This window comes from Dipodomys ordii, unplaced genomic scaffold (genome assembly GCF_000151885.1).
Source record: "Dipodomys ordii isolate 6190 unplaced genomic scaffold, Dord_2.0 Scaffold49, whole genome shotgun sequence".
Classification (NCBI taxonomy): domain Eukaryota; kingdom Metazoa; phylum Chordata; class Mammalia; order Rodentia; family Heteromyidae; genus Dipodomys; species Dipodomys ordii.
In genome coordinates this window covers 4,473,984-4,487,815 of record NW_012267265.1, presented here as the reverse complement: position 1 = coordinate 4,487,815, position 13,832 = coordinate 4,473,984, and the positions used below count along the sequence as shown (strand labels likewise).

Sequence of the window (13,832 nt, the reverse complement as noted above, 5' to 3'; positions counted from 1 at the left end):
CTTTAGCCCACTTATTTATTGGGCAGTTGTTTCTTTGAGGATTTGTTGTTGGGGGATTTAATTTTTTGAGTTCCAAGTATATTTTAGATATGAGACCCTTGTCCGTTGTATAATGAAGATCTCCCAATCCATAGGCTTTCTATTGATCTTGCTAGCTATGTCCTTTGTCATGCAGAAGCTCTGCAATTTCATTCAATCCCATTTGTCCAACGTTTCTTTGATTTCAACAACATCTTTTTCTTGTCTTCTCAATAAATACCTTTTGAGATGTCACAGAAGGCAAAATGATATGAATTTTTCAGTGGGCCTCTAGACTTTTCTAAAATGTCCAAGTTTGTGCAGAACCCCTGTCTTCTTTGCAGATACTCAGAAATATGTAAGCACACCTTTCTTTAATTAGGCTTATCTTGAATCATCTTTTCCCTTGACATCTTGCAGTCCATGAACTCAGGCATGTGCCATGATATGTTTGTAGAGAGGTTGTCAATGATGACAATTTGGAGTGAAATAGCTGGAGGGAAGAGATGATGTGTGTAATGACCAAGAACAAGAACCTGAAGTATGGTAGCCAGAAGGATCAAATCTGTCATCTGTGTACCTCTTTGGTCTACCAAGCTCCAAGGATTCCTTGATGTGGATGTTGTAAGATCTTTAGGTAGGAGGTGGGATGATTTCGTGCTGTGCAGAATTGTCCTAGCAATAAGCCTGGAGTAGGTCAGACATGGTAGCATTTGTAAGCCTCTTGACCCTCAGACTCTGAAAACCAGTGACTCTACTCATCAGAAATAGCTATAGAAACAAAAATCAAAATGTGTTGCCACAGTTGTTCTAGAGGAAGAGGTGGTGGTATGAGACTCCTAATATTAGCAACTTGTCCCTCTGAAAATCAGACATAGGCCAGGTGTTGCTAAACATCCGAACTACCTGGGAGCTTATTATAGATGTCGAATCTCAGGCTCCACTTCAGACATATGAATCAGAACCTTCAAATCTGTGCTTTTTTGAGTGTACCTTGAAGTCTGAGAAAGATTTCTGTTAGAAAGAGTATGAACTTTAGGATAAGAAAACCCAGGATTGAAATTCAAACTCTCCCTCATTCTAACTATAACCAGGAGAAAGTCACATAACCTTTCTGAGTCTCAGTTTCTTGCTCTCTAAAATAAGCCTCTGGGTATAGAAGGCTCATGCCTATAATCCTAGCTACTCCAGAGGCTGAGATTTAAGGGTCATAGTTCAAAGCCAAGCAGGCCAGGAAAGTCCATGAGCCTCTTATCTCTAAATAGCCAACAAAAAGCCAAAAGTGTTTCTATTTCAATGCTTGATCTGGGTCTGTTAAGTTGGTTTAAATCATCTTGTTTTAATTTGGACATATCAATATTTGCTAGAAATTCTTCCATTTCTTCCAGGTTCTGAAATTTGTTGGTTTCCCTTATTTGCAATAATTAGTATATGCCTACCATAATCTTATTAGATGAGCAGAAAAGCTCAAAATCTATGTACAGATGACCATACAAGATGATGCTAAATGAAATGAACCCAAAGATATGGACACAAGAGGTTTTTCTTTTCTTTTTTTTTAAATGTACTATGTGATTTTTTTGTTTCTTTTGTATGTTCTTCCCCTATCGTATATCCCCTGTTGTTAACTGTATTTGATTTTGGTACCTTGCATCTTGTATATACATTTACCTAATTTGGGGAGGGGAAGGGGAATAACCAAACGCTGAAACAAGGACACAGGATGATGACTCATTGACCATTGCAACAATGACACTCAGAGGATACTATGTTGGAAACGAACTTTCCAACTTTGGTGGGGTGGGGTGGGCAGTATGGGAGGGAAGAGATAGTAGTAGAAAAACAAAGGAGGGGGTAACAATGTTCGACAAGAAATATACTAATTACCTTACTCATGTAAGTGCAATCCCCCTGTACAGCATTTTTATAATAAATGATTTTTTTAAAAAAAATCCCAAAGTGGAGCTGTGGGTCAAGTGGCAGAACACTAGACTTGAGCAAAACAGCTAAGGCATAACACCCAGACCCTGAGTTCAAGCCCCAGGACACACACACACATTCTTTCTCTTTCTCTTTGTCTCTCTGTCTCTCTCTGTCTCTCTGTCTCTCTCTCTCACACACACTCTCTGTCTGTCTGTCTGTCTGTCTCTTTCTCTCTCTCTCTCTCACACACACACATCTTATATCATCCTTATGCTATGGACCCATAAGAGACTAAACAAATGTTATTAGGGAGTAGTACCTCAGGATATTATAGCAAGATAAGGAGAGATGATTGAAATTGTTATTTCCTCCCTTTCTCTCTACCTCCTCCTCATATCAACTTGTAGGTGGAACACGGCCATGGCATGACAAGCACCAGAAAAGAAAGTGTTACTAAGGTTGGGAAAGACGCGTGTTTATCAGTTCAAATGGAACAGTTAGGAGAAATAAGTTAAATTTCCTGGATGAAATCTAGAACTGATGGCAAAGACAGATCTATAAAGGAAGAGCCTAGAGAAAAGTCTAGAATCAGAAAATCAATTAGGCAGAAAGTGGGGACAGGCCAATCAGAGAAAGTCCTGGAACAGGAAGAAGGAAATAAATGCGTCTAATATTCTCAAATCCAGTGGTCACATCCTCTTTGTCCTCCCAGTGTGCTCTGCACCCGGCCTTTTCAGGTACCCAGCCCCTCTATGGGATCGTAAGCTAGAAGGTTTTAGCAGTAGAGAGAAAGCATTTTGAGGACAGGCATTATCTGAGTTTTGTCTTGTTTCATGATTCCACCTAGACCTGTCTAAAAAAGTATCTTGAATGTATGAATGGATACTGTTTGTTGAATGAATGGAGAAATAGGTGGATGAATAAGCATTTTGCTTCCAAATGTGATCGTTTCTACCCAGTTGATGTCTTAGGAAAATCCCTGGAGCCTGTAACAGAGTAAACATCTGTGAGCAAAAGACATTGCTGTTGGTTTTCACTCCCATATGCCTCTAATTAAGCAGCAGCTTCAATTTCCTCTTTCCTTTCTCCTCTTACATCTACTATCTCCAATATAGAGAAGGAATAAGAAATAGGCATAAAATTGTCACAATTTGTCCTTTGCTTATGGTTTTGTTATGGTTAGTTCTTGTTTCTTTCTAGTCAGGAACGAATGATTGTGTGTGTGTGTGTGTGTGTGTGTGTGTGTGTTAACCATCCCTTGGATGGCCCAGGAATCAGAGTCCAAGAAGCTCACTCAAGGATTTACTTGAATTCTTGTGGAAGTAGCATAAAAGAACCAATGGGAGACAGATATAAGCTCAGCCTTGTCTACACAATTTAGGAGTGACCAACAGTTACGGGTTGCCCGCTGGAGCAAATCTGCTTGATGAACTTGGCTACTTTCCAGAAATGACTTTTCAGGAGGGTATGAGAAAGCCCCTCAGTCCCTGAGCCTCAGGACCTGAGATTAATTGTCATTGTGAATTATTCATCCTATAAAAGCTTAATGCATTTTAATCCACTGCATATCAGCCCCAGAGCTGTCAGCTCAGCAAGCATCTGCAGCCTGGAATTTCCTCACAGGAGGAAAATAATGGAGGGAGACAGAGGCTTGGTAGGATATGGTGGCAGGATGTGGAATGGTACTTCTAAGTCAAAAATAAAGCAATTAAAGGAAACTCTTACCTCTATTTTCCTCTACTCTTCCCAGTAAGCCTGTCATTTTTAAATTAAGTTATGGCTTTAAGTTCTCCTTGGGGGCCCATAAGTAGAAGTGACCCATGGCTCTACATGAGGGCTGAGCATGGTTTTGAGCATATTCTTCACATTCTCCTTACACAGTTCTGTTGGTTTTTGTCAAGTGAACACGAGGCAGGCTGGAAGGAGGGGAAGGAGAGGGAAAGAACAACAAAACTAGGGAAGGGAGAGCATTTGGGATGCTAGGTACAGGGTGAATGGCTCTCTCTCCTATACTCTCTCTCTCTTCATTTTTCCTTTTCCTTATTTATCTTTTTTCTTTTCTTGTGTCTTTTTTTTTGTCATAGAAATATCCAGATCAGCAGCTGCCTCTGATTCACTTTCTCTTCTCCAGTCCTCAGGTTTTCCTTGTGTTTTGATGGAAGGTTTGAGTCACTCTACTGCTCAGGAGTCACGGCCAGGTGAGAATCTGACTGAAGACAAGAGGCCTTTACAGGGACCAGGGAAAGAGAGCGATCCGCAGTGGCGAGGTCAGGGGCAAAAAGTACATTCTCTTTTTTTTTTTTTGCTTCTGCCTCCCACCCCAGCACATCAGGTTTTCTGTCCTTTCTCATTCCCCTCTATCGACTAAATATAATGTAATTCTGTACTAAAAATTTAACTTCTACTCCCCCAAACACACGAGCAGTATTTTTGTCATTCCTGCTAGAACCCTGTGACAGTGCTAAATGTCCAGGCATGGAGACTGGAAGTGGACATTTCTCTCACATAGTCTGACAGCTCTAGCTTATGACTGATCAAGACTGTGCTTCTCAGTGTATTGTTGCAGTGAATTCTGTCCATGTGCCAAGGGAGAAATGGTCAATAGGAGAACAAAACAATGATCTGGACCATGTCACTACAACTGCTGTGTGGGACCTAGTGATAATGGCTAGGTCAGTCAGAGGTAGTTGGTGGCAATTAAGTGGTGGACTATTATGATTTAAACATAGATGTCCCTCTGAGTTAGCGCAAAAGGCGCTGAGGTTTCACACCCTCTTTTAAGAACATGCCCCCATGGGCTGGGAACGTGGTTCAGTGGTAGAGTGCTTGCCTTGCATGCATGAAGCCCTGTGTTCGATTCCTCAGCACCACATAAGCAGAAAAAGCCTGAAATGGCTCTGTGGCTCAAGTGGTAGAACACTAGCCTTGAGCTGAAAAGCTGAGGGACACTGCCCAAGCCCTGAGTTCAGGCCCCACAACAACAACAAAAAAATAAGACCATGCCCCCCATCACCTAAACACATCTCTTTAAATACTTAAATATCATATCTAAAGCTACCACCACTTCTTAGTGTTTAGGACCAAACCTCTAACATGTAGACCTATAACATCCACTGTGATTCATGCTAAACTTGAATCCCCATTGTGAAATATAAAGATGGTGAAAACTTTATCTGTGGACAATCTTTAGCAGATGAGTGGTATTTGATAAGATCATTACTGTTGGTTTTCTAAGAATATACCAGAAAACACATGCATATACATATACTTGCTTCCTGTCTCTTACTATAGAATGCCCTGTACTACCTTTGTAAGATGGCTATCAGTAGCTGTGACCCCTTGACCTTGTACCTCCAGAACTGTGAGCCAAAATAAACCTCCCATTTTCATAACTCACTTGCTCTGTGGTATTGTGTCAATAATAGGAAATACACAAATACAGTGACCTTGACTGAAAGAGCTAGGATATAGTGAGAAGCTACTCAGAGTCTGTAGGTCATCAGGTGTGGGGGTGCTGTTATTTTCAAAAGATCTAAAGTTACTGCATCCCTGCATAGGTGCTACCCAGTGTGGATGCCCGGAAAATGGGTTGATCTAACCATTCCTTTAGAGAACTTTGCTTATGCATTGGGTACTCAAGTTTGCCTACAAGTTGTCCCACATGTATAGGCTGGCCTGACGGCCGACAGAACATTTGTGTCAAGAATTCCTGGCACGGAGTGGGGATTCTGTTTGGAAATGGCCTAAAGCTTGAACTCTGGAGACTGGATATTTCAGTTCTCTCCTAAACTTTGTAAGCTGAGACAAGTTTCTTCACTTGTTTGGCCATTAGTTTACTGATCTATCATCTGTGGGGATTATAGTACCTCATGTAGAAACATCCTCATAAAGATATTAAGACATCTAAAATGGTTACAGCAGTTTCTGGCTTATGGTAAGTATGCTGTGAGAACCAAGCTATCATCACTACTATCCCAAGGAAAGGCAAGTTGGTCAAATTTGATGACATTCTAAGAGTAGGAACAGAGATAATTCCAAGGGCAGTATCCCTAGCCCAGGCTGCTGTAGATGCAAATTTGGTTCCTAGCCATAAGTGGACACTAACAGATTCTCACTAAAATTCCATGAGACAATAGGGCCCTGTGCTGGACATGTCCTTAATAGGAGAGGAGAATAGGCAGGCTTTCTTGTCACAGAGAACACAATCTGGCAGGCAACAGAAGTCAGCAGAAAGGTAACAAATGCCTGGTGGGGAACATGTGCTGGGGAGCTGACTGGGCTTGCTTTCAACTGCATGCCAGACACTCTTGAGACTCCCCAAAATAGCTGGGAGGGCCTTTGCAAGGGGCAGAAAGTCCCATAGACATGGGAAGTGTGAAGGTCTTAAGACCCAGGTTATACTTATAACAGATACTGTTTCCTTGGGTAGAAAAAGACAAGGCTCTGGTGATCGAAGGAGCAAGTTTGAGTCCTACTTTTGCCACACAGTAAACTTGCAAGTACTGAACTTATTATTTATTATGGATTACAAAGAAAGATTTACTACTTAGGTGAATGAATTTAATACCCTAAAGCCTCAGTTTCCCTATCTTTAAGCTGGAGATCCTGTAACAATCTCCAAAGCAGATGCACACAATACCCTAGGTACATAAGTACACTAATAAATATTTGATTCATTTATTTTTATGGCAAATGTTCAATTTCTTGGTTAAGATAGAAACTCAGTTCTTCCTTTGAGGAGAGGGAGATACTGGGGATTGAACTCAGACATGCTCTTAAGCATGCTAGGCAAATACTCTACCTCTGAGCTATATCCACAGCCCTCAGTACATTTGTTGACTCACACTGATGATTGATATTTTAGGCCAGTGAATGTGGGTCAGTCTATATTTGAGAAACACTAAACAAATGGTTATACCTCTTAAAAAGTTTTTCTCCAATTTGAACAGTTCTTTTTTAAGAGTTATTTTTAATTCAAGACTTTCAGGCAAAAATCAAAATGCTAGGGGCTAGGAAGGTGGCTTAGTGGTAGAGTGCTTGCCTTGCATGCATGAGGCCCTGGGTTCGATTCCTCAGCACCACATAAGCAAAAAAGAAAAAAGCCGAAAGTGGTGTTGTGGTTCAAGTGGGAGAGTGCTAGCCTTGAGCTGAGGAGCTGAGGGACGGCGCCCAGGCCCAGAGTTCAGGGCCCACGACCAGCCCCCCCCCCGCCCCCGCAAAAAAATCAAAATGCTAGCTAGCTGTTGGTGAATCCTTTTGAATTTTAAGAGAGTAAAAGATTGTAAATAGGATACTAAATAATTGAAATATGATTATGATCTGAGAGGAAAATGCTGTATTATAGAAAAAATTTTGATTTGCCCCTAAAAATTTGTAATATGTCAGCACTACACATTCTTTTTTTTTTTTTTTTGCCAGTCATGGGGCTTGAACAGGGCCTGGGCACTGTCCCTAAGCTTCTTGTACTCAAGGCTAGCACTCTCCCACTTGAGCCACAGCACCACATTTGGCTTTTTTTATTTATGTGGTACTGAGGAATCAAACCCAGGGCTTCATGCTTGGTAGGCATGCACTCTACTATTAAGCCACATTCCCAGCCTTACAAATTCTTATTAAGTTTTTTGTCCTGTGACTATTCAGGTAAATTTGCAATGATGGAGTCTTCAGTTGTCTTTATGACCATGGTAGGTCTTTAAAATAACTGAATATGTTGGACTAGTCAGTTTTCTGTCACTGTGATAAACTACCTTAGACAATAACCTTGTAAGGAGAGAAGGTTCATCTTGGTTCATTGTTTCGTGCAATACGTGAGCTTACTCATTGGGTCAGCTGATCCACTGCTCTTGGATCTAGTGATTCATAGTATCATAGTGGGAATGTAAAACAGGAAGCTGTTCATCTCATGATTGCTAGGAAGTAAAAGGAGAAAGAAGAGAGGCTAGGGTTTTAATAGCTCCTTCAAAGTCATACTCCCAATGATTTAACTTCCCTGTACTGGGTCTTACCTCCTAGAGGTCCACCCTCCAAACCCCAAAAGGGCCATAGACCAGTGACCAAACCTGTAATACATGGCTTTTAGGGGACCCTTGTCCAAACTATAAAGCTGGGCAATCAATCATTGGAAATATCTTCCTTTTCATTCTCTATTTTGGTACTTCTTAGTCAATCTTTGATGCTGTTACCTGAGACTACATAAGTAAACTTTCTAAACCTAAAGTTTATATTCATCATCTGAACAACAATTTTTAATTTCCAGGTAGTCCATTCCTCTCCTACAAAGAAATATTCCTGTGATTTGCTGTTGCTATTTGCTTCAAAATTAGAATAATAATTTCTAGGGGTTGAAATTATATTTTAGATGGCTGAAATTGCTACTTAACTGTCAAATAAGGATGAATATGCTGAATTAACTTTTTTGAAGGGAAGTGAAGCAAGTACCACATGTACTGTTAATTCCAATAAGCCTTAATATGGCTTCATTATATACCAACATCTAACTCATTAAATCAAAGTGTTTACTTTTACCTCTGCTGTATAAGGCACACAGAATATATGAGAGTAAAATCACTTGCTTGGAAAGTGTCTTCATTGCAGACATTCTTCAATCCTGTTTCAAGATCAGAGAAACTTTCCTTGTTTTGTGGAAAATATCATTTATTGATGTAGGATAAATTTTTAAGGGCAAATCAAAGCTATTTAATATGAGCAGTATTAAGCCTATCAACTGAATGGCTTGAATAATAAAACATATCAAAATGTCAACCACCACAGCCAGACACAAGCTTGTAACAACTTTAATTGACGTAATTATAATTGATATGCATTATGTCTTACAACAAATGGAGATACAATGACATCAAATATCAAAGAAGTTGCACATTTTTTCCATCTTTCAGTTTGCTAACTTCCCCAAGAAAGAAAATCTGGCAATAAACTCTTGGCTATTACCAATACCAACTAGTATTTTTAAGGTCAATATTGAAATGGTACATTCATTTGCCCCTGAAAAAAAGGTTAAAGGCAAAGAAGGTGAATTGACGTGCAAATCAGCATCCAGCCCAGTTGCATCATTTCCCAGAGTCAAGGGATTGAACCATGCACCCTTGCAAGCAAGGTGAAGGGCAAGCAGATGACATGAAACCACAATCAACTCCACAGTGCATCCAAGACCTCTGGAGAATGAAAGCAGAGATCTTACTACTAATAGTGCTCGGGTGTTTGTCTGTGCCACCTTAACCTTCTAAATTCTGATGTTTTCATCTGTGAGCCCTGTGTCCAGACTACCCATCCTTTCAGTGGGAGATGGTAACTATCTATTGTATCACCAGGCACAGTTCATACTGTGTCAGTTACGTGAATGGGAGGGAAGCTCAGTCTGATGTGGATGTGATAGAATCATAGTTTCATAGAAGAAGTAAAAACCACACATCAGTATAACAGCAAATAAGAATCTGAGATCACGTGTGTATCTATGTAATACTTAACATGTTTATAAATAGTTTTCTCCAGAAACTCAAAATACTGTTGACACAATTTCATTATCCCTCACAACACAATCTGTGAGGTAGAATGGGGGTGAGCTCAATATCAAACCACCACCCCTATTTTACAAATAAAGAAAAAACAGATGTTCTGGGGATACCAGTGGGGCTACAAGAAAGAAAACCAAATTGGACAAAGTGGAGTCCTCTGTGCTCATTTGTAGCATCTTGAGGAGAGGCTGTCTGCCTCCCTCTTGCTCTGACATTCTCTCTATTGCATCAGGATTGGTTCTATTATGCTAGCATATGTAGTTTAGATCTGATGGAGCCATTTCCCTTGGGTAGACTTAGACAGACTCTCCCTGAGGTAAAAGACATCAATTGCTGGCATATGTTTCAGGGGTGTGTGTGTGTGTGTGTGTGTGTGTGTGTGTGTGTGTGTGTGTGTGAATTATCATTTGTACAATAAACTTGCTAAAATATTTTGGCTAATTCAATAGAAGGCAAAATACAGTTGGGAAAATAAGGTTCCACCTTCATGTATTTCATGCTAACAGACACTGTGCTTTTGTGTGATGCTGTTACCTTGCTGAATATACCTGCTCTGGGTCCAGACCAATCTCTTTGCTAGAAGCTTTTAGAAGTGAATCACAGCAGGGGCTGGGACAGTGGCTCAGTGGTAGAGTGCTTGCCTTGCATGCATGAGGCCCTGGGTTTGATTCCTCAGCACCACATAAGCAGAATTAAAAAAAGCCACACGTGGTGCTGTGGCTCAAGTGGTAGAGTGCAAGCCTTGAGCTGAAGAGCTGAGGGACAGCGCCCAGGCCCAGAGTTCAGGCCCCACAATCAGACCCCCCCCAAAAAAAGAAGTGAATCACAGCAATAAACCTATCAATAAACCTTCAGTATGGAAAAACACATGCTGCATTCTTGGTTTATAATAGGTCAGGATTCTTGGTCTCTCTGACCAAGAACTAAGACCCACAAAATCATGCACTTCTCCAGAGGTGTTTCATTGACATTTTGTCAAAATGATTTTGGCTGAGTGAAGGGAGAAAAGCATGTGGAGTGTCCTGTTTTTATTGGCTGAAAGCCCGATGGAAAGGACTGAGGTGGGGAAGAGGGACAGTTGTTGAGGCCAAGCATGGCCAAAGAGGGCATCTTTGGTCATTCTTTGTAATTTGTTTTTTTTTTTTGGAGAAGGTCCATGTTTTGTTTTGTTTTTCTCTTGTGTTTAGTATTCAGATATCTTAATTTCTGCCACTTCATTCCTCTGGCTCTCCTGTGGAAAGCCTCCAGGGCTGCTCATTCCCTTGGGCCCCTAGCATTTTAGAATAATGTCTTTCAGAGGGCAAATGGCAGGTTATGGGAATTGGTAACTGCAGGGTTCAGGAAAAGCACAGCAAATATAGTTTCCAAAACATGCATGGCAACAAGATCCATGTTTAGAAATCTAAATTGATGCCGTTTCAAGTTCTTTATGACATTGGAGGATGAGATGACACATTTCAAAGAGTGTGTTGTCTATTTCCTGAAGGCAGGACATAAAATACCAGTTGCTAATATTAGATATTAGAAGAGAACAGAGGAGTAGCTATGATGTAATACTCTTCAACAATGCAAAGGATAAAGAAACAACCGTGCATGCCAAAACCCAACCTATCAGCCAGCAAACTAAATAACTCTGAGGATAAAAATTTGGCACATCATTTTTTTGGTTATAAATTAAAAAAAAAAGCATTACTAAGTTGTGATTTTTTTTTCTGTCACAAGGATATTGCAATATACCAGAGTTTCTCAGTCTCATTCCTATTGATATTTGGGATGGTTCCTTATAGAGGGCTGCTTTGTGTACCACAGAAGGTTTAGCAGGGGGTCTCTGCTCATGGCTAGCACTTCTAGCTTATCACAATCAAAATGTCACCAGACATTTTCAAATACCCATGAGTTGGGAGGCACAAATCATTCTTAGTGGAGAATGACTGAAATAAAATGAAATCCTTCAAATATGAACAGTTATTTTTCAAAATCCGTTGTACAGGATTTTAAGACTGAATACCCAGAGGCGTTTACTTATTAAAGTGGAGAATGAGTAAGGAAAGCATACAGGAGAATAAATGGATTATTCATGCGGTCTGTTTTCTATGGAAATGTGTCATTAAGCAATTGCAGATAGACCAGTGCCTCTTCTTCTTTTTTTCCTCTTTAAAAACAGCTCTCAGCCATTACCCAGCAGATAGCCAGGGAGTGACCAGTTGCTTCATGGGTGTGAAACAGGAGTTATATGGTTCCTCTAAGCAGTGGATGTTTTTAACAGCCGCTGAGAGGTGGCTGAGCAGGTACTTAATACACCATGCCTGTGATCTCTCCTCTATCCCATTCTGTTCTCTCATTCGACTAGCCAGTTCCTTTCTTGTCTTTGGGCTCACCTCCCTGCCTTCTCTTTAGGAACCGCAATTCTGCTGAGGGCTTGTGGGCTGTGATCCTAGTTATCTTTGCTTGGCTTGGAGGGGAGAAGGTAGAGGGCATGCTGAGATCCCACAACAAGTGAACACTCTGCCCTCAGCCTGCTAGTCACCTCCAGGGCACCGCCTATTTTCATCTTTTGTTAATTAGGCAGCTAAACCTCACTATCCAGCTTGTAGAGCAAAGCAGGCATCTTGTTAGATACAACCAGATAAACAGATTAAAAAGGAATCTGAGAACCCTCTGCTTCTCCATGCAGGGAAAATCCTCTGAGGACTGCTTCCTTTTGCTCCTCCTTGATAGTTAATGCAATTTCCTAGAGACAAGCTTAAGAAATAATCCAAACACAAAGTTCCCCTAAAATTAACCCCTAACAATACAAGCCAATCATTCTTCCTCAGTTCTTCTCAAGGTGAGTCCTTTGGTGGGTGCTGATGTCTCCACTACAGTGGTCTAGCTTGGCCAGTGCAAGCTTGGCCCGTTTCATCAGCAAACCAAGTCTCTACTCATCTTTAAATAATGGTTCTTTTGTACCAGGAAGGGGACAACGTAGCAGCCAGAGGAGAGGGAGAAAAACAAAAACAACCATACCAACAAAACAGGACTTGAGATTGTCATTCAATGCGCATCAGGTACTTGTTATTAATTCTACTGAATAAGCACTTATAAATAAAGGACAGTTATTCCTCATCACAGGCCACCTTTCTTCGTTAGGAGTCATCATACAGAGGGTTGTTGTAGTTTCCCCAGGACCCGTAGTCATGGTCATCCAAAAGCCTTCCATAGGAGGAATGCCTGGGGAAGAAGAAGATGAAGGCTGTGGTTATTTGAAGAAGTTTCCTGTCTGAGCATAGCCTGATAAACAGAGTCCTGAATGGAGGAGCTGTGCAGGTCAGCCCCATTCTCTTCTCTTTCCTCCACTTCCAGTGTGGGAGATAGAGAAAGAGGCCTTGGTCCTATGACCCTCTAATAAGAAGAGATGGAAGAAGAAGCTTGTATTCCCAGCACACTGGCTGTTGTTTCTGTCACCAGCCTTCTTGGCATTTAAATTGTTGGTTTTTTTTTTATCATTTACAAAGTGCTTCTGTATTCAGTGTTTATTTTTTCAAAATAAAGCCAAAAAAGGGAAGGTGTCGTTTGTCTTTATTTTTCCAATAAGGAAAATGAAGCTCAGAGACACTTGATGTTATTCCCAAAGTCATTCATCTGAGCAGGGAGTCAAACCCTATCACCTGGACCTCAGCAGTGGCTAGGGTTTAGAACTCAGGTCTCCAGGGTCTGAATAGCACCTTGTTTTATTAATAATATGGTTTAAATAGGCTTTCTTGGGTCACTCTGGGAAGCTGTCACACAGTTGTTTCTGTAAGAATGGGAAGTTAGATTGTTACTATCCCTCTTCCCAAAACCTTTTATAGCTCCTCATTTCACAGAAGGAAAGTCAGTTACTACAATGGTTTGTAAACCCTTAAAAAGCTGGCCCTGGCTGCTTTACTGAGAAAATTTTAAGACTACAATTAATGACAGGATTGGGAAAAAAAACCCTACAAAATGTATATGCGGTACCTCTGAAGCTTATGCTGGCATGTAAATTATAGTGTCTGGCCAGTGGACAGGATGTATGCTAGGTCCAGTACAGAAAAGCATGCTCTTTCTCCCTAATTTCTCCAAATATGAAAATTAAACAAAATAAAATATAACCCAAGAGACACAAAAAGCATTTGCTCTACTTCTATCGGTTGCTAAAATAATTGCTATTTTTTCTTCTGAAGTTTATTCTCATCAGACAGGGGTTTGCAAACCCAACATCTTACCTTTGTTGTCTACATTTCAAAGTCTAAGCCTTCAAAATTCTGGTTGGGTTCTAAAAACAAACTCTGCTGACTCAGTCCATGTACTCAGAAACTTGAAGATGTTTCTATGATATTGCTGTTCCCAAGAAAGGCC

General features: G+C 40.7%; 1 protein-coding gene across 1 annotated transcript in view; it reads right to left on the bottom strand.

The window, feature by feature from the left end:
- Window positions 1–11,615: 11,615 nt before the first annotated feature.
- Parm1 (prostate androgen-regulated mucin-like protein 1) overlaps window positions 11,616–13,832 on the bottom strand; it is a 110,342-nt gene continuing 108,125 nt past the window's right edge. Inside the window, exon 4 of the mRNA XM_013020253.1 lies at window positions 11,616–12,683. Within this exon, the coding sequence (XP_012875707.1) occupies window positions 12,599–12,683 (85 nt within the window). The 3' untranslated portion in view covers window positions 11,616–12,598. The remainder of the gene's footprint in view (window positions 12,684–13,832) is intronic.